Here is a 24876-nt window from a genome sequence, read left to right as displayed (position 1 = left end):
AAAAAGAAAATTAAGAGTATGATAGCTCAGTACACATCAGAGTATGGGATCCAAACCCGGATTCGTTTGCATGAAACAAACCATAATTGATAATGAACAATACGTCCGTAATATTTGGTAGCATAATCTGATTATAGATTAGAAAGTAATTAATTGTAAAAGAGAAGCTATATAATATGAATCAGCATTTTGTTGAAAAACCCTCTATGTGATATCAGTTTCATCTTTCAATCTCGCCGCCGTGGTAATTTTTTTCCTCAATTTTTTTGATTAATTTTTTCAATTCTAATTGTTAGTTTTTGTGAATTTTGACAATTTTATGATCTGTTTGTTATTTGAAACTTGTTAAAGAATTCCGTTTAAATTATTTTTTAGGGTTTTGATTATTTCTGATAGTAATTTGAGAATTGAATTGATTGTTTAGGTATCATCTGCGTTGTGTTTAACATCAGGAGGTGTGTCAAAATGGATTTGATAACTAGCTGCAAGGTAATTACTACTAGTTTTTATTGAATGTCATTGATATTTTTGTTCTTTCTCTTATAGTTGACATTTATATTAGTTGTACTAGTTATACGACAACGACATACCCAGTTTAATCCCACAAGTGAGGTCTGGGGAATGTTAGGATGTACCCCTACCTTTGTAGTGTAGAGAGGCTGTTTCCGATAGACCCTCGGCTCAAAAGGAGTGTAATCTGGATAGAAAGGAAAATAACGGCAAGTGAAATAACAAGATAAACAAAACAAACTAGGTAACAACAACAACATCCCAAAAGTGAGGTCTGGGTAGGTTAGGATGCGATGTATTCAGACCTTACCCCTACCTTTTGTGGGGGTAGAGAGGCTGTTTCCGTTAGGTCCTAGGCTCAAAACGAGTGTAATCAAAGCAGGGTAGAAAGAAAAATAGGATACCATAATAGCAAGATAAACAAAAAGCAAATTAGGTAACAACAACAAATCCAGTGTTATCCAAGTGTAGGGAGGGTAGGATATACGCAGACCTTATCCCTACCTTTGTGGGGTAGATAGGCTGTTTTCGATAGACCCTCGGCTCAAAATGAGTGTAATCAAAGCAGGGTAAAAAGGAAATAGCGATAGCATGATAGCAAGATAAACAAAGCAAACTAGGTAACAACAACAACAAACCCAGTGTAATCCCATAAATGGGGTTTGGGGAGGGTACCTTGAAATGATAAAGAGGTTGTTTCCAATAGACCCTCAGCTCAAAATGAGTGCAATCAAAGCAGGGTAGAAAAGAAAATAACGATAAGATAATAGCAAGATAAACAAAAAGCAAACTAGGTAACAACAACGACAAAAAACCCAGTGTAATCCCATAAGTGGGGTTTGGGGAGGGTACCTTGAAAAGATAGAGAGGTTGTTCCCGATAGACCCTCGGCTCAAAATGAGTGTAATCAAAGCAGGGTAGAAAGGAAAATAACGATAGCATAATAGCAAGATAAACAAAAAGCAAACTAGGTAACAACAACAACAACAACAACAAACCTAGTGTAATCCCATAAGTGGGGTTTGGGGAGGGTACCTTGAGAAGATAGAGAGACTGTTTTCGATAGACCCTTGGCTCAAAGAACGATAAAACGAGGCAGTAGCAACAATCAGAAACAACAAGTTAATAAGATAACCGAGGCTACATGAACAACATGTAGTAATAGAAATCTAAAAATAATAAAGAACATGAATAATACTAAAAAGCAGACTAGGTAACCGCTTTTGTTAATCAACGTAGAAAATATGCATGCTTGTTGGATAAGTGTGAGATTTAGAGAATTTTTAATTTCTAACTTTCTGGCAGATACTTATTTATATTTAACCGCCTTTCATTTGTCGTATGTCATTGAATTTGTTGCTTTCTTCTACAGTTGTTACTTAAAGAAGTTGTACTAGTATATATCTGTGGGATAAGTGTGAGTTAGAGAGTAATTTTCCTTAAAAAGGTGAAATTTTTAATGCAGGAACGAGATAGACCAGTAGATTCATATTAACCTTTGTGTAGTTTGGGTCACACTTATGGTAGTTGACGAGGGCAAAAACACCATATTAAAAATAAAGCCCGTGCTATTCAGATATAGTATTAGTTAGGGCTCGAACCCCCCACCCTCACCCTCCCTCTTCCCCAGAGAACCAAACCTTTGAAAGTATGCCCTGAAACAAATCAATTGAACCCATTTTCAAATAAGGAAGATAAAAAAGAAAAGTATTCCGCCTAGGAATAGGAAAGGAATGGATCTTTGCATGTTCATTTCGTCGTGCGCTGAATAATAAGAAAGAGATTATTCCCCTGGAGGACGTGTACAAGGTCTTTGCTGATTCCTAGCAACAAGGTGCATCTCTTAGTAAAGGGGCGTGAAAAGTGGAGACTTTGGGACTGAGTAAGCTGTCAATCGATTTATTCTTGGTAGTTGAAAGCAATTAAAATCAAATAACTTGTTCAAACGTCATAAGACAAATATTTTAAGTGATCTAAAGTTTTGAACTAAGATTAAAGAGATCTACCAAAAGAACAAACTCGGAAGCTCGACTTACGATTTAGATTCTCTCTTTGATTAATAATTCTTGAACATAAATAAGTATTGATTGGTTCTCGTGGATATAAATGCCTATTTCGGTCCCCTATATGCTAAGTTTTCTCTCGAATAACTTAAAGATACTAGAAACACATTAGGAGTTCAATTTATGTGTAAGTTTATAAATGATATATTTTAGATAAAAATGAAGCTTCTCTCAAATACTCCCAACTCAGAGAACACACTCCTACAACCAATTCGTTCTCTCAAATAATCGTATTATAGGAGAACCACTAGTGAAAATAATTCAAGCACACAGATTCCCTCTTAATTCCTCTCTTGAGTAAATTAAGATTCAATCCCAATGAATTCGCTGGAAAAAATACAAAATAGGTATTAAGTCAAGAAACTAAAATCTAAATTAATGCATCTTCAAGTTTCCATAAAGAAAAATTACTCTTTCGTATCATAAATCATAAAAAAGAAGAACTAGAAAATATTACAAACCAATTAGGAGAATGTAATCTCTCTCCCAAGTTTCTTGGCTCAAAACTTCAATAAACGGTCCGCAGTTAAGATCCCTAAGTTATGGGACGAATACATGTACCTGAGTATATGTCAAAAGGACCAAAATATCCTTAAAGTACAACCTGTAGGTCGGCCCGTCAGTAGAGTGCATGCAGATTTCTCTGCGCTGTATGTTTTGCATTGCAACACAATAGCACTTCTAGGTTGCAGCGCGAATCTGCACCGCGTTTGGCAATAGCTCCACACTCGCCCCGAACCTTGCATGTATCCAACCTCAAATTTTGACTTTCTTGGTATTTTTCTTCTTGTTTTGACTTGACTTAGATTAGTCCAATTATGCACCTTTAAATACCTATACCAAAATTACCAAAAGTTAATGTATTAACCATCCAAATCAAATAAATTTAATCAAAAGTCTGCTAAAATACATCCAAAATATTCCAAATGCATAGACACAGTTCCCTCAAGGCTCTTTGGTAATGAATGCTAATTTTGAGCTTTGCATCACTAGCTTATTTCCATATGTTATAGCAACTTGGGCTTTCTGGAGCAATGAAATTGTTAAGCATTTTAATACAGGTATACACTTGGGATCTTGGGGTTCTGATGCGTTAGTGTCTAATTAATCACCTACCATCAAACTGGTGAAAGTGAAACAAGAAGGAAAAAAATAGTAAGAAAAGATGCAGGCAAATGCATTCTCAAAAAAATAAAGATAAAAAGCATTCTAAAAAAGATGCAGGCAAATGTGAACTTAGTGAAAACCCATCCCCTGATGGTGAACTCAGTAAAGTTGGCCCATTGACCCTTCCTTATGGCGTACATTTCTCTGACATGCTTGTATTCGTGATCAAGATTAATGTCATATGACTGTTTTGTAAGTATATTGGTGCCAGAGTACTCAAAAGAGAGAAGCGCAAAAAAGCGACCAAATGGTTGAACTTTAAGTGCAAAGAGGAATTAAGATGTCCACTTTAACGAATAAATGTGCTAATGAAGAAAAAACAAAAATATGTATGTAACGCAAGGGAAAAGTAACTACATATACAAGCAATAAACATTCGATCGATGGAATTGAAATACCTATAATCGAAATATATGAAATGATGTCAATCAAATTTGCAAGCCATTTTAAGTATCTGATTTAAATGAAAAAAATATAGTTTCATGGTTTCTGAAGCTAGTTCTTTGTTTTTTTCCTTGTATAAACTTTTAGTTTTTTTCCTTAATCAATAAAAGCTCCTTCATAACATTTTTAAACAATTAATGTATCAATTCACCAGCTATATTTATTTTCTACTATTGCACTCTTTTAGACAGAGCCCGTAGCCCCATAGGTAACGAGGCGCACGACTTGGTGCTGTAGTGCCCACACTGAAGCTAGTGAAGCACACAATTTGGATTTAACTGAGTTTCGGGCTTAAGTGTGCCTCAAACGAGTCTTCAACAGTGCTGAAGGGTCCAACCTCTTCCCGTCTCTGAGGAGTGAGGACTATGGAGGCTTGGGATAGCTAATCTCACCTTCTCAAACAAGACATTCTCTTCATTGTAGTGTAATCAAAGTACTCTGTCATCAGTGTTTGTTATAGTCTAATAAAAAAGTACTGCATCATCAAGTAGGAAATTATTCTGGTCATTATCATGTAATGTACTTGTGTGGCACAACTCGGTGTTAGGGAACTGGATGCACCTGTCACTCTATTTTAAGTGACAATTAAATTTCTCTTATAGGATAAAGTGGCACATTTTCGGATAAAGGAGCTCAAAGATGTGCTTAGTCAGCTTGGTCTCTCAAAGCAAGGAAAGAAGCAGGTTTGAACATTTTGTTTATTTTTCATGGTTTTATACGTTGAACCTGACTTTAATTTTGTTCTCATATTTCCTGATGCGCCAAACAGTTTCCTGTATCTTACATTGTTACTTCTGTATTGGATGATGACCATATTGTTCTGTATGAGTCCTGAAACAATTCTTTTTTCCTCCTAAGTCATTTATATCATGATCATTTTAGGGTTTCTACACACTTTACTCAGTTGGTCCTTCTTATCAGTTGTTGCCAAGAGTGTGTCATAAGACTTTGGTGTTGTCTACTATTTCTTTTGAATAGGGATTTACTTTTGGAATCTTGTAATCAGTTTAAATATGAGTGCGAGCGTTTCTTTAATCTGTTTGGCTATTTTACTTTAATGATTCGTAGTATGTGTCTGACAGTCTTATTTGGCATGATGTAGGACCTTGTTGATCGCATATTAGCTATTCTTTCAGATGAACGAGGTGAGCAGCCACGTAGCTTGCTTGGAGAAATTTCAGGGGAACTGTTAGACCTATTTTACTTGTAGTTATTGTTTTTGTGTAGTTTTGTTATCTATGTTTATTCTTAAAATAACTATCTGTTCTTCATACCATTCCTACTAGTGGTATGCACACATTTTTTGGGCGACCTTGTTAAACTTTGTCTTTGTAGTGAATCCATATGATGTCACGAAATTCACATAAGTATGTCTGGAACTCCCCTTCCTCCAAAGGCCAAATCTTCCTGTTTCTTATGTGCTCTTTTTTTTTGTTTGACCTTGTCAAACTTTCTCTTTGTAGTTCATCCATGTACATCAAGAAATTTACTTTAGTACGTGTGGAACTCCCCTCCTCCCAAGGCCAAATCACCCTTTCCTATGCTTTTCGGGCAGTTATATATGATTTGCTCTCAGTGGATGACTGATGCTCATAAACAGTGCTCTTATTACCTTGCAACCTACATGATATCGCTGTTCCTACTGCTGCTCATGTTAAGAGGAAGTTGACATGGGTAGGATGGAGTTCTTATGGAATGGACAGAAGGAGAAGACATTCCATTTTACCAGTTTCAAAAAAAAAAAAAAAGGAAGAAGAAGAAGAAGAAATTCAGTGGAAATCAGTGAGAAAGAGTGAGGAGGGAGGATTAAGGATTAGAAAGATGAAATTTCGATATAAAATTTATTATTCAAGTGACCGTGGAGAGATAGCTAGGAAGTAGTTGTATTGCAGGAAAAAGTTGACCGTGCTAAATATGGTATGAAAGATTCGTAGTGAGCAGCAGCCATATCTCATGGGGTTGGTTTTTGGAAACAAATAAGAAAATACTGGGAGTTGTTTGGAAGAATATATTTCAATGTGACGATGGTTGAACACGTCTGAGTGGGTGAGCGTTTTATATATCTGCATGTTGCATGGTAGGGCATGCTACTCTAAAAAAAAAGACTGAGATACTACATTGATTGTGCTTATCACACTTCTTGCCTGGCTGGGTCCCTTTTTGTGTGCATAGAATCCGGGTTGAGAGTTCCTCTTATTTTGTTGAGTTATGTTCAACTCCACTTAGTATACTCGAATATCCTGCTTTTAATATAGGATTTATTTCCTTTCCTGTTCTAAGTGTAGCCTATTTAACACCTAATAGTACTAATTTTGTTGCTTCTTGGTTGCCTTGGTTACCCTTTGAGTGCACAATTAGAGTTAGGAGTTCCTCTTCCTCGCCTGTAACTTCTATATGAAATACTTGCTATTCTGCTCTTAGTTGTGGGATGTCTCTATCGGAAACATCCTCTCTACCTTCCAAGGTAGGGGTAAGGTCTTCATACACTCTACCCTCCCCAGACACCACTTTGTAGGATTACACTGGGTGTGTTGTTCTTGTTGTAGTTGTGGGATGTATTGACTTTCATGCTTGCGCTGAAAACAATGTTTCTAATTGTACTGTTCTTGATAGCTAATGCTAACATACTTATGTGAGTTTGAACAGTTTCAGGAGTGTCGGCAAAGACAAATAGCTCTCGAAAGGAAGAGGTTGCAAAACTTGTCGATGGAATTTACCGGTATAAAACAGCCCTGATCTTGAGTACACTTAAGTAACAGCGGAGGAGTCTCTTTTATAGGGATTTACGAGAAATAATCTTGTATTACGTCTTCGTTTCAGACTTTCATTTGCTTCAGTTGGACGTGATTCCGTTTAATTCATTTTGCCTTTGTAACTTAGATGAAGCAGACGTGATAATTTTTTACCTTGTAGATGTTACTCAGGCAGGAATTCTTTGTTTTTTGCCGTAGTGATGTTTGTTGCTTCTTCCAGAAAAATGCAAGTGTCTGGGGCAACTGATCTGGCATCTAAGTCACAAATTGTCTCAGATAGCAGCAATGTAAAGTTAAAAGAGGAAATTAAAGATCCTTACCAGATGAAGATTCGATGTCCCTGTGAATGCTCGCTACAAGTTGAAACGATGATTCAGGTTTTACTTCTGTGCTGATTCCCTTCGTCAGCCTTAATTATGAAAATATACTTGCACATGCAATGTAGAAAATATACTTCTGGGTATGTTGTTGTACCTGCACATGCAGAATATCCTGTGGATTGCCCTGATTGAGGAAAGGCTCCTCTAATGTTCAGATTCTCTTTCAAAGAAAATGTGTAGTAAATGTTGTCTGCCAAGCATCTTCAGTTTGTACAAGGTTTTCTTCCTCTAGTTTAGGCCTCTACCAATATTGAGATGTTTTCATTGTTGACCTTTGTTATATTCTGTGAGCATCATTGTGGTTTTAATATGGGGATATATTCATCATCTTCATCGCTGCATGGCTGTGATTTGACTAGAAATTATGTGTTTGTTATTCTGTTTCTGTTGCAGTGAGGGATATATGCGTTCCTTGTATGTGATGATGTATCAATAAATGGTGTTAGCCCTAGTATTTGAAACTTCTGTTTCTTTTTTTTTTTACGAATACGTCTGAAATGGAATTTTGCATGCAGTGCGAAGATACAAGATGCCATACATGGCAACATGCAAGCTGTGTCATCATTCCAGAAAAGCCCACGGAGAGGGGTTTTCCTCCAATTTTCCCTGAAACATTTTACTGTGAATTGTGCAGATTGAGTCGTGCAGACCCGTAAGTTGTCACTTATTCTTCTGTTTACCTTGCTTCATATGATTTTCTTAACCTCAGGATGTTATAATGCAAATATTCTATTTTCTTCTCAGTTGAACCCCATAGTCCGTCATGTATATTCAATAATACTGACTTCCTTTATTCCTTTTTGGGGTTTGATGGTTGCATTTTTGGGGAGAGGGGGTAAGAGAATTTGGCTTAAAGAGCTTGTGGATTTTTCTATTTGACAGAATGAGTTATTGGCACTTCATAGTTATATCCTTGTTGTAGGTCTGATATCTTTAAGCATAGGAATAAGATATTCAGGCTTTTTTAGAAGGGAGCTGTTCAGCTAATTTGGTTTCGTTAATTCATTGCTGTTACTGGATGTCATTAAGCTGTTTACACAAGAAGTGGGTGCTCACCTGGGATTGCCAGTGTGGGAGAAAAATGTTAAAGGAGAGGCTGGCGTTTGATGGACTCCTCAGAGCTGACGCTTCATTTTTTATGCATATAGATACTTAGGTGTTTCCTCGTTTCTTACATAGTAGTAAATGCTTTGGCCTTCACTAATGGAATAATCTATATGCAGGTTCTGTGTGACGATGGGAAACCCTTTATATCCTGCTAAGTTGTCCATCGCTAGTGTTCCTGTAGATAGGTGAGTTACTTGTATCCTATTAGTCTTGTGACGTGTTATGTCTAGAAATAGTTCTGCTGCTGTTGTTCCTTGTTGTTGGATTTAAGTTACATTGTTTATGTTGTTAAATTCCTTAAAAGCAAGTTTTTTTTAAAGCCAAAAGCGCAAAAACAGGTGACAAGGTCATGAAGCAAAAAGCAAGAAGTGACGCACATAGTTTTGGACAATTTAAAGTATGATATGTATATGAATTTAGTTCTATAATAATAAACTTTACAATAATGTCAATATTTATCTAACTTATCAAAGTTGAGATTCAAAGAATTTTACCGCTCCTTGTTGTGATCACTTTCCACGTCATTGTTTGAAACACAAACCTGTGTGAAGTGCATGACTTTTCCCATGAAGTGATGACCCCTCACTTCACATTGCTTGGTTGCTTTAATCGAAGAAGCTATGATTTTTAATAACTCTGCCTTGAACTATGTCAACTAAGTCAGAGCAGACAGTTTTTAATGCCTGTTTTGGTGGTTATTAAGAATGGAGATTTTTGTTTCTTTTCCCTCAGATAGATGGGATAGGATGGGGTTTGGTTCTAGCAAAACAGGGTGCCATTCCATTTCTGCCTCCCATTGTTTGATGCGAAAGAGATGCACAAAGATGGAAATAATAGGACAAGATCTAATCTTTATCTCATTTAATGATGGATTTGGTATTTGAGTGATTAATGCATTTTGAAATGGGTTCATGACATGAGTTTAATGTTGTATCTTGTGTGTGTGTGCAAAGTTAGTATATCATTAAATGACAGATCTTCTTTTTGCATTTGTGTCTACATCATGTTAGGTTTGAAGTACCAATTAAGCATGAAAATATCTGAAAATGTAAGATTGGCATCACATAGAAATAGGTTACTAATTTGAATCACATTCAGTTCCATCCAAGTTCTATTGAGCATTTAAAGTAGGGATAATACTTAAATACCCCCTCAACCTGTCCCGAATTATCAACTACATACCTAAACTTTGCAGGGGTCTTATTATCCCCTTAGACTTCTTTGAAGTAGAATAAATACTCGCTTTCTATGGAGAACCAGATTTCGTGTTAGAGTGTTGAAATAGGCGTGTCTCACACATGTATTTTACCAGCTTAATTTTTCCCACTTTTTTCTCTTCCATCAGACCTTCACTGTCAGAATGCCCATCTGCAAATACACAGGCCACCATCTTCATCCTTCCACTCTCGACACACCACTGCATCTCAACCACCGATTTTTCATATCTAAAGTCCCATTTTATTCTTCTTCCTATACACACCCATTGATAACCATGCACAATAAAGCACCCAGCAAAACACACATTGCTATATCCATCACAAATACCTTCACCGCACCTCAGCAACCCACCTCTCATTTCACTTCAAAGACCCACCTTCATATGTCTACACAGGCGCAAAAGCCATTCAGAGGAGGATTCTTGCCATTTCTGAGCTGGAGCTCCCTCTGTAGAGTTTTCTGACCAATTGATTTTCCATTTGACCAAGTTCTCAGGATCATTTTACATCCGATTTAAGGGCGTTATTTGAGAATAAAAAGAGAAGAAAAGGGCTCACCGGAGAAGATTTTTCCGGCCAAAGTTTTTGGTTCGATGGTTCTCTGTTACAGATCTGAGTTTAAGGGGTTTTATGAGGATTTTTTGAAAATGAAAAAAGAAAGGGACGGAGGAGATAAAAGAGCAGTTGCCAGAAAACATATTATAATAAGCTTTGTTTTCTTTTCTGGAAGCTTGTATCGCCGACAATGATTATTCCAGCAGAGAATGTGAAAGAAAAAAAGGTGAGCAAAAAATTTGATACTCTGTTGCCGGAAATTTCCTTTCCTTCACTTCTTTCCATCCTTTCTTTCTTAGCTACTTATTATGGAAAACAGATTATACTTCAGGTCAGGGGGGAAATCTTATGACATTACCATGCATAAGTCTCATTCAGAGTTTTGGTTCGATTGGGTGGAAAGCAGTAGATTATCCATTAGAAGACTGACCCTGAGTAAGGGAGCTCTTTTATGGACCTGCAGGAGGCTAAAGGAGGCTTCGGAAAACAGGGGGAAGAACTTCAAATCATGGAGGTGTAGAGATTTCTCTACCAATATCTACTGCTCTCAGAAGTTCAACAAATATGGGAGATTCCTTTCTGTCATTACAGTTAAAGGGCATAGCAGAATCGTCATTATCATTCCGGAGAATACATTTAATGAGGGATGGGGGCATTTAGCTACAAAAATAGAGGAATTTATTACAGCTACTACAGTGACAAAAGGAGCATTTATTACAAAGGGTGATGCTAATCCACCAGTCCTAAAGGGTGGAGGAAACTTTAAAGAAGCTTTACTCAAAAACAAATGGACAATAAATGAAGTTGAGGTCGAGGGGGCAAAGGAGCAGTTGACAGTGAAATCTCAGGTGGAGGACAATGATCTTCTCAGCAGGTGTCTCATTGGGCGTTTCGTTGGAGGTGATGAAATTCCTGTTTGTAATGAAGTGAGAAGATGGGCTCAGCATACCTGGAAAGGGACTCACAACATTCAAGTCTATGACGTGAATGGCTTTCAGTTCCTCTTCGAGTTTCAATCTAGAAAAGCTGCCGAACACATTTTTGCGGGTGAATGGAAGAGACAGGGGACCATCTTGAAGCTTGACTGGTGGTCCCCAACAAAAGGTGCTTTCCCAATCCAAACCAAGTTCGACTGGTTTTGGATTAGGGTACTTGGGTTGCCATTGCATCTATGGTCCAAAAACGTTATGAGGGAGATAGGTGATAGATGCGGAGGATGGCCGGAGAACGAAGAGGAAACAGAACTGAAAAACCATCTCAGATGGGCTCGCATTAGGGTCAGGGGACCGCCGGAGATGATTCCCCAATCAATTGATGTTGCTGACGGAGAGTTGATTTTTACTTTGCCGATATGGGTTGAGAAGCCGGTGATGTTTAGAAAGAAGAGCTTTGATGGTGACCTTACCTTGCAGACTTATGATCGAAAAAAGGAGGACAAGGTCACACTGGCACAAGGAAAGGACGAGACCTTTTTTCATGAGAATGGAAAAGAAATCACAGATCTTTGCTCAACAGATATCGATGGAACCAATATAGTGGATAAAGAGGAGGGGGTAAGGCACGTGGCCAGCAACAGTACTGATGGGGAATTTTTAATTAAAGTGGTGGGGTTGGCCTATTTAATTTCAAACCCTAATGAGGGCCCAAGCAATTTAAATGAATCTCTGGTTCTTATAAATGACCTTTCTGGGCCGGTGCAGTGCAAGCCCAATATCAAACTAATTCCTGAGCCTTTCATTAACTATATCAAAGTAGCCCAAGACTCTTCCATTATTCCATCTGAGTTTTCTTCGATACTTGGGGACGTGGAGACTTTCATGAAGATGACTAAGGAGCCAGTGGAAGGGGTAGATTTGGAGGTCAATGGCATGCATGAGGAAGGCCCAATTCAGAAACATCTCTCATTGACAACCAGGGATGAATCAGAGCCTCTGAATTTTAATGAGGAAGGAGATGAAGATGAGGAAAATTTTGATGAACATATGATGTTTCTCGCTGAACCTTATCCCTTGCAAATTGATGAGTCTAGCCACATAGAGGAAGTCAAAAAGAGGGCCACGCTATGGGTACATCTTAATGTTATTAGGGTTAGCAAGAAATTCGGAGCATACTTCAATGGATGTGAAAAGGAAGCTTTTCTTCTATATATGAAGATAGATCAAAAGAGAGAAAAGGGGGATCAAAGCACTGAGAATTCAAGCAGCTCTGGCAACACAGCAACAATTTCGAAAGAACTGAGGAACTTGATTTTTGACATGAAATTCCAAGATGGAGAACCTAGAACTAGAGGGAGGAGCCTGCAATTAACCAACCAATGAAAGCTAAGATTGTGGCAGGGAATGTTAGGGGGCTGAATGAAATAAATAAGAGGGGGTGATAAAAAATTTGATTCAACATTGGGGGCCAGATATCTATGTATTGGTTGAAACTAAATTAGAAGGGGAGGTTAGCTCTATTTTGCAACAGATATAGGGAAATCGATGGGTTGGTGAAGCTCATCTGGAGGCTATTGGGAGAAGTGGGGGAATTCTTATACTATGGGATAAGAGGGACTGGAGTGTTGAAGTGTTGGATGTGGGAAATCAGGTCCTAACCTGTAGGTTCTCTGGCATTAATCAGAATCTTTCATGGACACTTAGTGCAGTTTATGCAAGTTGCAACAGAATTGAAAGAAGGGAGTTATGGTGGGAGTTGGCAGCATTCAGAGGCCTATGTGATGGGCTTTGGGTTGTATGTGGTGACTTTAATGTCACTAGATACCCTGCAGAATGATCAGATTCTAGAATCTCAGGTGCAATGGCTGAGTTTTCTTCTTGTATCAATGACCTGGAATTAATAGACCCTCCTTTATTTGGAGGGTGTTTTACATGGAGAAGGGGGGATAATCACAAGAGTTCTTCTAGAATTGACAGATTTTTTTTTTGTACAGAATGGGAGGATAATTTTCTTCAAATCAAGCAATCCTTACTACCAAGAATGGGATCTAATCACAACCCAATTTTGCTGACTTATGGCAACTGGCAATTCAAAAACACTTATTTCAAGTTTGAAAATTGGTGGTTAGAGGTGGAAGGGTGCAAAGATAAAGTGAAAAAGCTGGTGGAGATCTTTTGCAACAACTGGCAGACCTTTTTTCGTTTTAGCTACTAAGCTAAAACTTCTCAAAGGAAAACTGAAAGAGTGGAGTAAGGTGAATGCAGGAAACTGGAAACTTAGAAAGGGGGATAAATCAGCTGAGCAACTTTGATTCTATCCAAGAGCAGAGACCATTGACAGATGATGAACACATTAAAAAAACTCACTTGGCAATGGAATTTGAAGAAGTTGCAAAGAGAGAAGAGATAGCATGGAGGCAGAAATCTAGAGTCCAGTGGCTGAAGAATGGAGATAAAAACACAAATTTTTTCCATAGAACTGCTACTGCACACAAGAGGCACAACACAATAGATTTTCTGGAAGTTAATGGTAACAACATAACTGATGCAGCAGAGATTAAGGAAGCAATCCTTAATTTTTATCAGCAACTGTATAAGTCTAACTGTATAAGGAGACTGAGGAATGGAGGCCTGATTTTCAAATACAAGGAGCTCCAAGTATAACTAATGAGGATCAGGAATGGTTGGAGAGACAATTTGACGAAGAAGAGATACTAGAGTGTGTCAGGCTTTGTGCTTCTGACAAGGCACCTGGCCCGGATGGCTTTCCTATGAGTTTCTTCCAAGTGTTCTGGGAGGTGATGAAGGAAGACATTGTAAATACCTTACAATATTTTCATTTTCAACAGGTTTTGTGAAAGGAGTTTTAATGCCACCTTTGTGGCACTCATTCCAAAGAAGGTAGGGGCATCTGAGCTGAGAGATTTCAGACCTATAAGCTTGATAACAGGAGTGTACAAGATCATAGCAAAGATTTTGGCAGAAAGATTGAAAATAGTGGTGAGCAGCTTGATCAATAAGCATCAAATGACTTTCATCAAAGGAAGACAGATTATGGATGCTGCCTTTATGGCTAGTGAATGTGTGGCTTCTAGATTGAGGGGAGGAGCACCTGGCATCATGTGTAAATTGGATGTGGAAAAGGCATATGATCATGTGAACTGGAATTTTCTACTGAACATACTCAGACAGATGGGTTTTGGGGAAAACTAGGTGAAATGGATCAGCTTTTGTATCAAGACTGTTAGATTTTCAGTTCTTGTAAATGGAGAACCTATGGGTTTTTTCCATTCCGAAAGGCGGCTTAGACAGGGGGACCCGTTATCCCCATTCCTGTTCATTCTAGTCATGGAAGGATTCAACAGTATGATGAGAATTGCACTTGAGAACAGATGGGTGACAGGTTTCAAATTGAGGAACAGGGAGGAGGAGAATCTAGAAATTTGTCACTTACTCTATGCTGATGACACAATCATCTTTTGTGAGCCTGAGGTTGACCAGATCAAGTATATCGGATTGATGCTAATAGTCTTTGAAGCTTCCTCTGGTTTAAGTGTTAACTGGAGAAAGAGCAATTTATTCTTTATAAATAGTCCCTCGTATACAAACTTTGGCGGACATTCTGAGGTGTAAGGTGGAGACCCTTCAAACTGTGTATCTTGGAATGCCTTTGGGCTACAAGCATAAAGCAATGGGGGTATGGGATGGCATCATAGAGAAGACAGAGAAGAAATTAGCAAAATGGAAAGCTCAGTATCTTTCTTTAGGGGGCAGGCTCACTCTAATAAATTCGGTCATAGATTCTTTGCCCACTTATGTGATGTCTTTGTTTCCTATCCCTACCAAGGTGATCAAGAGGCTAAACAAACTGAGAAGAGAGTTCTTGTGGCACGGTAACAAAGAAGGAAAAGGCTATAATTTGGTTAAATGGAAAGTAGTCGAAAAAAGCAAGAAACAGGGGGGGGGGGATAGGCATTAGGAACTTAAGGCTACACAACAATTGTCTTATGATGAAGTGGTTATGGAGGTTTAATGAGGAAGAACATTCACTATGGAGAGAGGTTGTTCAAAGTAAATATGAACAACACAATCATTGGTGTACAGATGAAGTCAACAACACTTATGGTGTGGGAGTTTGGAAAGCTATCAGAGCTTTGTGGAACATGCTGAAAGAAGATACATGTCCTAGAGTGGGCAATGGCTCTAAGATACTGTTCTGGAATGATGTTTGGATAAATGGAACTTCACTTAAAGGATGCTTTCCTTGATCTGTTCTCCATATGTTCAAATCCAAATGCTACAATTGGTGATTGCTGGACACCTCAAGGTTGGAACCTGCTTTTCAGGAGACATCTAAATGATTGGGAGGTAAAGAGTGGCAGAACTTTTGAAGGATATTGGTTTGTTCACTGTTCAGCTCGAACGAAGTGAGAGGGCGACTTGGTACAACCAATATACCTGATGTTATTGGATGGAGACACAACTCTGATGGAGCCTTTTATGTTAAGAGGTTGTACAAGAAAAGAAACATGGTTGCTAGTGAAGGGAGACCAGGTTTATGGAAGAATGTTTGGGAAAGTATAGCACCTACAAAGGTGAGATGCTTCACTTGGTTGGTTGTAAGAAGGGCATGCCTAACTCAAGAGGTGCTTCAGAGAAAATGCCGAACTGTTGTGCCCAGATGTTTTCTATGTATGCAGATAAGAGAAACAAACAACCATCTCTTTCTTCATTGTAGATTTACAGCACAATTATGGTCAATGTTCTTAAGTCTCGCAGAAGTTAAATGGACAATGCCTAAACATACTGCTGATTTATTGACCTGTTGGATCAGAAGAGGGGGAAGCAAGAGCCAGAAAAAATGGTGGAGGGTAATCCCCGCATGCATTTGGTGGACAGTATGGAAAGAAAGAAATGGGAGATGTTAAAGAAATGGGAGATGTTTTGAAGATACATCAAATTATATTCAGAAAGTGAAGGAGAATTAAACCCTCAGGGGTTGGCCTGGTGGTAATTGGCTTGAGCCTTGGGGTGCTCCCTTTCAAGGTCTCAAGTTTGAAACTCACTGGGTGCAAACAATTTCTGAGGGCCATCGGACTGGGGTAAACCTTGAATTACCCGTGGTGCACTTGCGGGAAACTCCTTGCCGAGGGCCTGTGACACCCCCGGGATTAGTCGGGGCTCAAAGAGACCCGGACACCCGGTGCTTAATAAAAAAAGTGAAGGAGAATTGTATTGTATCTTTCTATTTTTGGTGTAAAGAACAATGTATAGAGAATGTAGATGACCTTGTAGATTTACTAGGAGCACTGTAAGTTTATCTTTATCTTTAAAATCTTTGTCTTTACTGTCCGTTTTTGGAGGTCGCCAGCATACCCTTAATGCTGAGGAATACAACAGTACCAGTTTCTCAAAAAAAAAAAAAAGGTGAGCAAAACTAAAAGGAAAAGAAAAATTAAAAATACAACTAAGAAGTTAAGAATATCAACATCATTAAAAAAAGTTAAGAATATTAAATCTTAATTTGGTGTTGATAAATAACACAAATTAAGATGGATAGAAAAGAAAAAAGTGGGAAAATATATTTGATAAAAGGAATACTGTAAATAACATAATTTTAACCTAAGTTTACTTATTTGTACTATTTTGCCATGGCTCTTTTATTTTCATCAATTCTTGTCTTGACTTTTTTGCTCTGCTTTCTCTTGAGTCGAGGGTCTTTCGGAAACAACCTCCTCACCTCCCAATGTAGGGTTAAGGTCTGCGTACGCTCTACCCTCCCAGACCCCAGTTGTGGGGTATCTTGTTGTTGTTGTTGTTTAACCTAAGTTTGCTATTCACACACCTAAATGGAGTGAATACACTGTAATTTTAGCAAAAGATGGTGTAATTATTCCACATCAGAACCGTCTAGGGGGGTCATAGGACTGCCACAAACTTTAGGTGTGTAGTTGAAACTTGGGACAAGTTAAAGGGTTTATATGTATTATCCCTTTAAAGTATAATGACTTTCTTTGCTGCGTCCCCCTCACTGTGCTGGTTTGTGATATGTCTTTGTCTATTTTGTTAAGTTGTAATCTAGAACATAGGAAGATTCATTTGTTGGATGGTGCTCCTATCACAAGATATGCTGTTTTTTGGGAGTATGGGGATCAGTGCATCTAATTTTTGGCGTGAATTTGGATTGATTTCTTAGCTTTTTCGAAATAAGATTTACATTTTTTGTGAACCGCAAAAAATACAATAATTCACAACTTATTAAGTTATATGGTTAAAGCATCTAAAGTATATTTGACAATCACAGTCAAAGATAAATTTTTTGATTGCTCAAATAATAATAATGACGTTCTTTTGGGGTGAAGGAGTATTCCTTTAAAAATGATTGTAGACATATTGACTCATTAGGAGGGTTTAGTATGTGCTTTTTAGGCATGGTTTTAATGGCTCTTCTTTGTCCTCTACATGCTATAATTTGATTTTGCCTTTTTTAAACTGCTTGTTCTATTGTGACGTTATATTCTGGTGATGCCTATGGAATCCTTTTGTGAATCACTTTTTACCCTCTTTTGTTTTTGGAGGTAATTGCGATTTGCGAATCACTTTTTACATTTTAAAAATTTTCAGCTCAACCCCAATGCAAAGGATTGAAAAAACATTTCAGCTCACTAGAGCTGACAGGGAGTTATTGGCAAAGCAGGAGTGCGATATTCAGGTTGTTGGTTGATTAATGACTTGACCTTAAGTAGTTATTGTGTATTCATGGTGTTTGTTTTGTAAAATTTCAGGCTTGGTGCATGCTTCTGAACGACAAGGTACAATTTAGGATGCAGTGGCCTCAGTATGCTGATTTGCAGGTCAATGGTATGCTCTATTCTGTCTTGCTTCATTTGTATAATCTTGACCCGCGTGGAATTAAGTGCTGAAATTATATCTTTCTCCAGTAATTCGTTCTGGATCTGGCAATACATTAGGTGTTAGATATGTTTCTTTTCTCCAATGCAAAGGCCCGGTCAGCCTTGATATAGAATATGCAGTTGTAGAACTCACAGGCACAAGCAAACTTGGAACAGTGTTTTTGACTTTTATTTTGTACCCTTCTCAGGTTAAATATAATTTCTGTCTTTGTACTTGTTTGTTTTCTCCGAAAACAATTTCCATAAACATGTTAAAAAACTGATTCACACTTCTGATTTTTGTTAAAGATTTTCTTGCCAGTTCAGTAATTTTTATTATATTTGAACCAACAGGAGTTGCAGTACGTTGCTTAAATAGACCTGGCTCACAAATGTTGGGTGCAAATGGTCGAGATGATGGCCCAATAGTGAGTATTCATTTATGCACACCTTTTTATCTTCCTAGTATTTTTTTTTTTTTGGGGGTGGGGGAGAGGAGAGGGATTAGTTGTACATGTATGTGCTGGATTAGTTGTACATATATGTGCTGCTTGTGATTTCCTATGGCAAAACTGTCCGTGACTATACTTTAATGTAGGTGTATTTCATGTTTGCTACTTGCCATTTCTTGGTTTTTGTATTGACATACATACAGAACAACTTTTGTTTTGCTGGATGTTTCTCTCAAGTTTATGTTTTTGCTGTTTTGACAGATCACACTATGCTCCAGAGATGGAATTAACAAAATTTTGTTAACAGGATGTGATGCTCGTATCTTTTGCTTGGGAGTTAGACTTGTAAAGCGCCGTACTTTCCAACAGGTAGTTAAATTTCTCCAATTACAGATGTAACTTATTTGTTTCAAAAGCTATTGCATATTAAGTATTTCGGTGAAGCTTGTGATTTTATTTTGGAACAATTATGTGTATTATCACTAATCACTTCATCTCATCATATTGTCTCTTTTATAATATTGCACCTTAACTGCTTATGTGTTTCTAAGAATTTGTGCACTATATCTGCCCTAATGAGCAGTAACTGCTGTTATTTCTGAGATTCACAAAGACTAGTCAGAGGGCTTCTGTTTCTCAGACGTGTCTTGAAGTAGGCTCAGGCAACTGCATTGCTACTCGATTCTTGAGCAAAGTTCATCGGGGGGATGTTGAGTTTGGGTATATGTAGTTGTAGTTGGAAATTTTTTTGTTTTTGTTTTTTGTAAAAGCTATCTTCTATTATTACTTTTATCTAGCCTCGACTTGTAGTGATGGCTTTACGTCTAGGTTGACTAATAATAGACATGTACATGCGCCTGGCTCCTGTTGTATTGACCTTTTTATTGTGTCTGAATAAACTTTTGTTTTCTTTTTAGGTTTTCAATATGATCCCTAAAGAGACTGATGGTGAGGCATTTGATGATGCTCTTGCTCGCGTTCGTCGTTGCATTGGCGGTGGGAATGCCACTGAAAATGCTGACAGCGACAGTGACCTCGAAGTGGTTGCTGATTTTATTCCAGTCAATCTTCGATGCCCTGTAAGCAAATTCCGATGTTGTAAGCTTCTTTTTTCACTGCCCTTTTCAGGTGTTGTTATGTTTAATTGCATCTCTACTCCACTTTCCGTGTGGTGTTAGTCTTCTCTTCCATGTTTTCTTTCTCATTGCTAAAAGAAGAAAGTGATTGGTATTTAAAATTTGGCATTTTCCGAATGAGTTTCACTATTTTCACCTTGGTATCTACTAAGATGCTACGGTTACATCACACATAAATAGACAGTTAAGCTGCAAAGTTGGTTTGGTTAAAGTAGACAGTTAAGCTGCAAAGTTGTGCCGTTGCACAAAGTGGCAATAGCTTACTCCTAGAAGTCTCTTCATTTGCAATCAGAGCAATTGCATTGCACATTTTTTCAGCACACTTAGGTTTCCATTTGATTGTTGAAACGAGAAACAATTGGGTTATTTCTTCAAAGCATAGACTCTTCTATTTTTGAGGCATCAGCTTTTGAAGTCAGATGATGGACAGCGAATTAGCAGAGGATGTTAATGGATATTGTTGTTTCTCTAGCCCCCAAACCTTTGTCTTAGTGATTTGCGTAGGCACACAACGCGCATCACGAGTTCAACCCCGACACGGAGTAACCCCCCACCGGTTCCAAAAAAAAAAAAAAAGAAGAAGAAAAAGAGAGATATTGTTGATTTGCCTCTAAATTCCATCTCCTCCTGCTATTATGTTGAAAGAAGAGAGAGATTGTTAACTTTCCACAAACTTCCACCTCCTCCTGCTAGTGTGTGATAAGTTCCTTTTTAAAGGAGGATAGGATGTCTTAAATTTGAATAATTTGCTTCCATTGGATTTGATTTATTCTCCTTGATGGTTTCTTGCATTTTTAGCTTTGTAATGCAGCATGAATCACACTATGATTTTCTCTTGTGCATCTATGTACAGATGAGTGGTTCAAGAATGAAAGTTGCCGGAAGATTCAAACCTTGTGTACATATGGGCTGCTTTGATCTTGAAGTCTTTGTTGAAATGAATCAAAGGTCGAGGAAGGCAAGTAACTAGGCCCCAGGTTTAAGTGTCTTGTCAGTCTTAGATAATAATCTCTGGTGTGTCTGCTGTTATTTAGTAACAAATATTATTGATATGATGTAGTGGCAATGCCCTATCTGTCTCAAGAACTACTCTCTGGAGCATGTCATTATAGATCCATATTTCAACCGGATCACTTCTCAGGTATGGGTAGTTATTTCTTGCGATCGTACACTGTTTTAATCTTGTTTTCTATTACTCACTTCCCAGGTATGGCTGGTTTTGCTTGTGATCTTAACTATGTTAACCTCATAATTCCTTTTTGTGTTTCTTTTTTTGGCTTTTCTGGTGTAGCTGCGAGCTTATGGAGAAGAAGTGACAGAAATTGATGTGAAACCTGATGGTTCTTGGCGTGCAAAGGCGGAAGGTGATCGAAGGAGTCTTGGGGATCTTGGACAGTGGCACTTACCTGATGGAACTCTCATTGAATCTGATATAGAGTCAAAACCCAAGCCTGGAATTCTTGAGCATGTTAAACAGGAAGGAGGCTCTGAAAGCCCCAGTGCACTAAAAGTTGGGTTGAAGAAGAACAGAAATGGTTTGTGGGAAATCAGCAAACCTGAAGATATGCAGACATTTCCATACGGAGATAGAGTAAGAGAGAACTTTGAAAATCATATTGAAGATATCATTCCCATGAGCAGCAGTGCCACTGGGAGTGGCAAGGAAGGTGAAGATCCCAGTGTTAATCAGGATGGTGATGTTAACTTTGACTTCGCTAACAATGGGTTTGAGCCTGAAACCGTCTCTCCAAATTTTGTCCCAGCATATGGTTGTAATGACCATAATCCCCCAGCACCGGCTGGAGATGTTGAAGTTATTGTCTTAAGTGATTCTGATGAAGAAAATGAGCCACTTATCTCTTCTGCATCCATTTACAATAACAACCATACTGATGCACCTAATGTCTCTTTTCCGGGTAGGCCTAAAGGAATTTCAGATTGTTGCAAGGACTACCATGCACTTGTTAATGATGGGAATTCAAGCCTGGGGCTGTTCAACGCAAATGATGATGAACATGGGATGAATATGTGGTCTTTGCCTACTGTTAGCCAGGGGGCCCCGGGTTTATTTGGTTCAGATACTGATGTCTCAGGTTCTTTAGTAGTAGATTTTGATGGCTACTCGTTGGCTGCAGATACTGGCATTGGATCTTGTTCTCTTCTTCCTGAATCTTCTGTTGATCGTCCGAATGCTGAAATGAATGATGGTTTAGTTAATAATCCCCTATCATTTGGCAGTAAGGATCCCTTACCACTTCAGATATTTCTTCCTATTATAGAACCATTGGCTGCATCAGTTGAGGCGGATATGGGGCATCAGCCAGGTGTGTCAACTGACGTTCATACTGAAGATTGGACTTCGCTTAGGCTTGGCGCAGGTGGGGATTCTAAAGTTGCAAATGGGTCGAGCTCAGGGAAGCCGTCGCAAACCAAAGACTCTTCCTTGGACTCATTGGCTGACAATGGTATTTCTGTATTTATAGAAGAAATGTCAACATTCACATTATATATGCATTTACACTGTGGGCTAGTACTTTTGATTGCAACAAATATTATTAGGGATAAATATACCATATATTTTTTTTTACCATAATTATTTTCTGTGTGACTAGTCATGTTTGGATGCATAATATAGTTAAGTTTAGAACTCTAATATGAGCACATACACGCACCTAGAGTAGTTTTGTGGAACTCCTATGCTATTATTACCTTTTGAAGTAGTTCCTAATGTGCATGATAAATGTTTATATGTGAGATAAGAGATGTTGTCAGAAGTATTCTTCCTTCTTTGTTCTTCTGTTGAAGTTATCTGAACCTATTTAATGATGCTACTCTATACACAGCTTCATTGCTGCTTGGCATGAATGACGGAGTATCAAAGAAGAGCGGTAGAGAAAGATCAGATGGTCCGTTTAATTTTCCTCGCCAACGTCGTTCTGTAAGACCGAGATTGTACCTGACTATTGATTCAGACACTGAATAGGGAGCCGAACCCACATTGGAGGAATAGTAGTTACTTCTACTGCAAAAATGAGGATTCAACCACATGATACTTGTTTGTAGAATCTTCTCTGCTGGCTTGGTAATTTATCTTTTTGGCTTGGAGATGAACATGCATCTGCCAACAGGAAACTGACTTCAATTCCTGTGCTGGATATTTAGGAGTTCTGATTGGTGAGCTCTGAACCTTCCGATTTTTGTATTCTATTGTCTGGACTTGGAATCCCCGCTGCCATACCCTCCTTCGCATTATGAAGAGGGCGTGGCCATATACTTCTCTTCCTTTTTGTAGATGGTTCCTTGCAAGTGTAACTGTACATTTGAATAGCTTGGATAGGGCAAGCTAACTGTACATTTGGAAAGCTTAGCTAGGTTTAAAATACACCAGTTGGTAATTACCTCTGGATGTACAGTAGCCATAAAGGGGAGTCATTTATTCATTCAGAACCTCCTCTCTGCCTTATACGAGGAGGGGCCTATAGCCTGTAAATCTTATTACATTGAGTAATTTATAGACTATAGCATTTTCGGATTTGTGTTTCTCCTGTTGAGTACTCCTATAGTTAATCATTGAGATGATGGGAGATTGTGGTTAAATCTTAATCGAGATTAAATGCTGGTTCTCCCCATCTAAACCTTGATGGACAGAATTACCCAATACTCCCCTTTCTATATCTCACTATTACAGGGAAGAAACAACAAATGAAGTCTTTTTTTTGGGTTGTGTTTGTGTGTGTGTGTGTGGGGGGGGGGGGGGGGGGGGCAGATCAGTTAAAGAATCAACCATACAAAATGATCATTTTGGAATGGCTATTAGTGAAAATCGCTTTTTTTTTTTTTTTTTTTTTTTTTTTTAAGGACACAAGTATTTAGTTTGGGTATGGTCGCCGCTTCTGTCCGTCCCTAGTTTAAGACTTGCTACTTGTTTTTAAATCTTCCTTAAAGAGTTATCCAGATTATGAGTTTTAGCAAGTTTGAGGGTGGTAAAGAGAAACATATATTAAAAGCAGAATATGGGTACTAAAATGCACCATTGATACCCTTAGGGTTTTGGTTTAGTGGTAAGGACGAAATGCTTGATGTGTCAGTTAGGCACACGCCTGGCATAGGCGGGCCACATCTTAGTGTAGGAAGCGTACCCTTGGCTCTTTTTTTGTTGTGGCAAGTCACAAGGTATCATAAGATGTTCAATGATAATCCCATGATCGGGCACTACGGTGACATTTGTCATGGTTTACTTTCGTGAGTCGAAAGATGACCACAAGGAATCAAGAGATTTTTGCAGGTGCTGATTTGAATCTTTGGTGACGAATAGAACATTTTAATTAGACCCCAAATTAGAACGTGGTATTTAAGTTGGGAGGACGGTAGTAGGTAGAACGTGGTATTTAAGTTGGGAGGACGGTCGTAGGGGTTAAGTTCACAAATGGTCTCTATAAAGGGTGGTTTTGATTTTTTTTCACCGCTTAACAAACTTTTTTAAAAATAGCCTCCATATCAGAAAATTCGCTTGGCAAAGCTTTTGTTGCTCATTGGACATAAGTTGTGGACATAAATTTTTCATGTCTATAAGACAAAAGATAGAGGTAAAGCCCATCAGTCATATGTTTTGGCTTTTGCCTATAAAGGCTGTTCAGGGTATATCAAGACAGTGAACCTGCTCAATGAAGCTAGCACTTATGCCTGATGAAAAATAAAATTTATTTATGCACCAACTCTTGTTATGATCACTTCGTTAATTCGGACAAAAAAGAATTAACTAAAATTTTCAAGTATAATTAATCCGCCTTAGTTTGTTTTGAACGTCATCCCTCATCTAGCAAGGGAGGATAATAGCGAAAAAATTTGAACGTCATCTGTACATTAGGGTATATTTCAGTGACAATTTTTTTTTTTTTTTAAATTTGCTAAATTTTTCCTTCTTATCAAAATTACACTCCGTGTATAGTATTTTTTTTTAAATATCCCTGAAGTATGCTCAATTGTTTCCACCAAAGCATATCAGATAATTGGTCTACCAAAAGAAGTAGTAGAAGTTTTAAAAACTTAGCGTGCATTAAATGTCAATCAAGGTCATTTTCTGCTTTTCATAGGGACCAAAAATCCTGTCACGAAATAATGACTTTTTTTTACCAGTATAAGTTTTGGTGGATGGACAGACAATCCTTTTAACATCCCATATTACGAGAAAATCATTTTTTACATTTTTTGAAATAGCTACAAAGAGATTGATTTTAAGTTGAAAAACTAGAGGGAATTAATTA

At 38.1% G+C, this 24876-nt stretch overlaps 1 protein-coding gene across 1 annotated transcript; it reads left to right on the top strand.

The window, feature by feature from the left end:
• LOC132605953 (E3 SUMO-protein ligase SIZ1-like) lies at positions 1–23154 on the top strand. The gene is made up of 17 exons (XM_060319232.1): positions 1–244; positions 425–489; positions 4787–4867; positions 5287–5329; positions 6831–6903; positions 7158–7314; positions 7833–7969; positions 8541–8609; positions 17756–17843; positions 17917–17992; positions 18379–18452; positions 18738–18845; positions 19394–19555; positions 20466–20570; positions 20673–20753; positions 20904–22077; positions 22456–23154. Exons 2-17 carry the CDS (start codon positions 466–468, stop codon positions 22593–22595), a joined length of 2592 nt encoding a protein of 863 aa, XP_060175215.1. The 5' UTR covers positions 1–244; positions 425–465; the 3' UTR covers positions 22596–23154.
• The last annotated feature ends 1722 nt before the right edge of the window (positions 23155–24876 follow it).

This window comes from Lycium barbarum, chromosome 8, assembly GCF_019175385.1.
Source record: "Lycium barbarum isolate Lr01 chromosome 8, ASM1917538v2, whole genome shotgun sequence".
NCBI classification, from domain to species: domain Eukaryota; kingdom Viridiplantae; phylum Streptophyta; class Magnoliopsida; order Solanales; family Solanaceae; genus Lycium; species Lycium barbarum.
The sequence above is the reverse complement of the archived record's forward strand: the minus strand, read 5'-3'. Positions and strand labels throughout refer to the sequence as shown.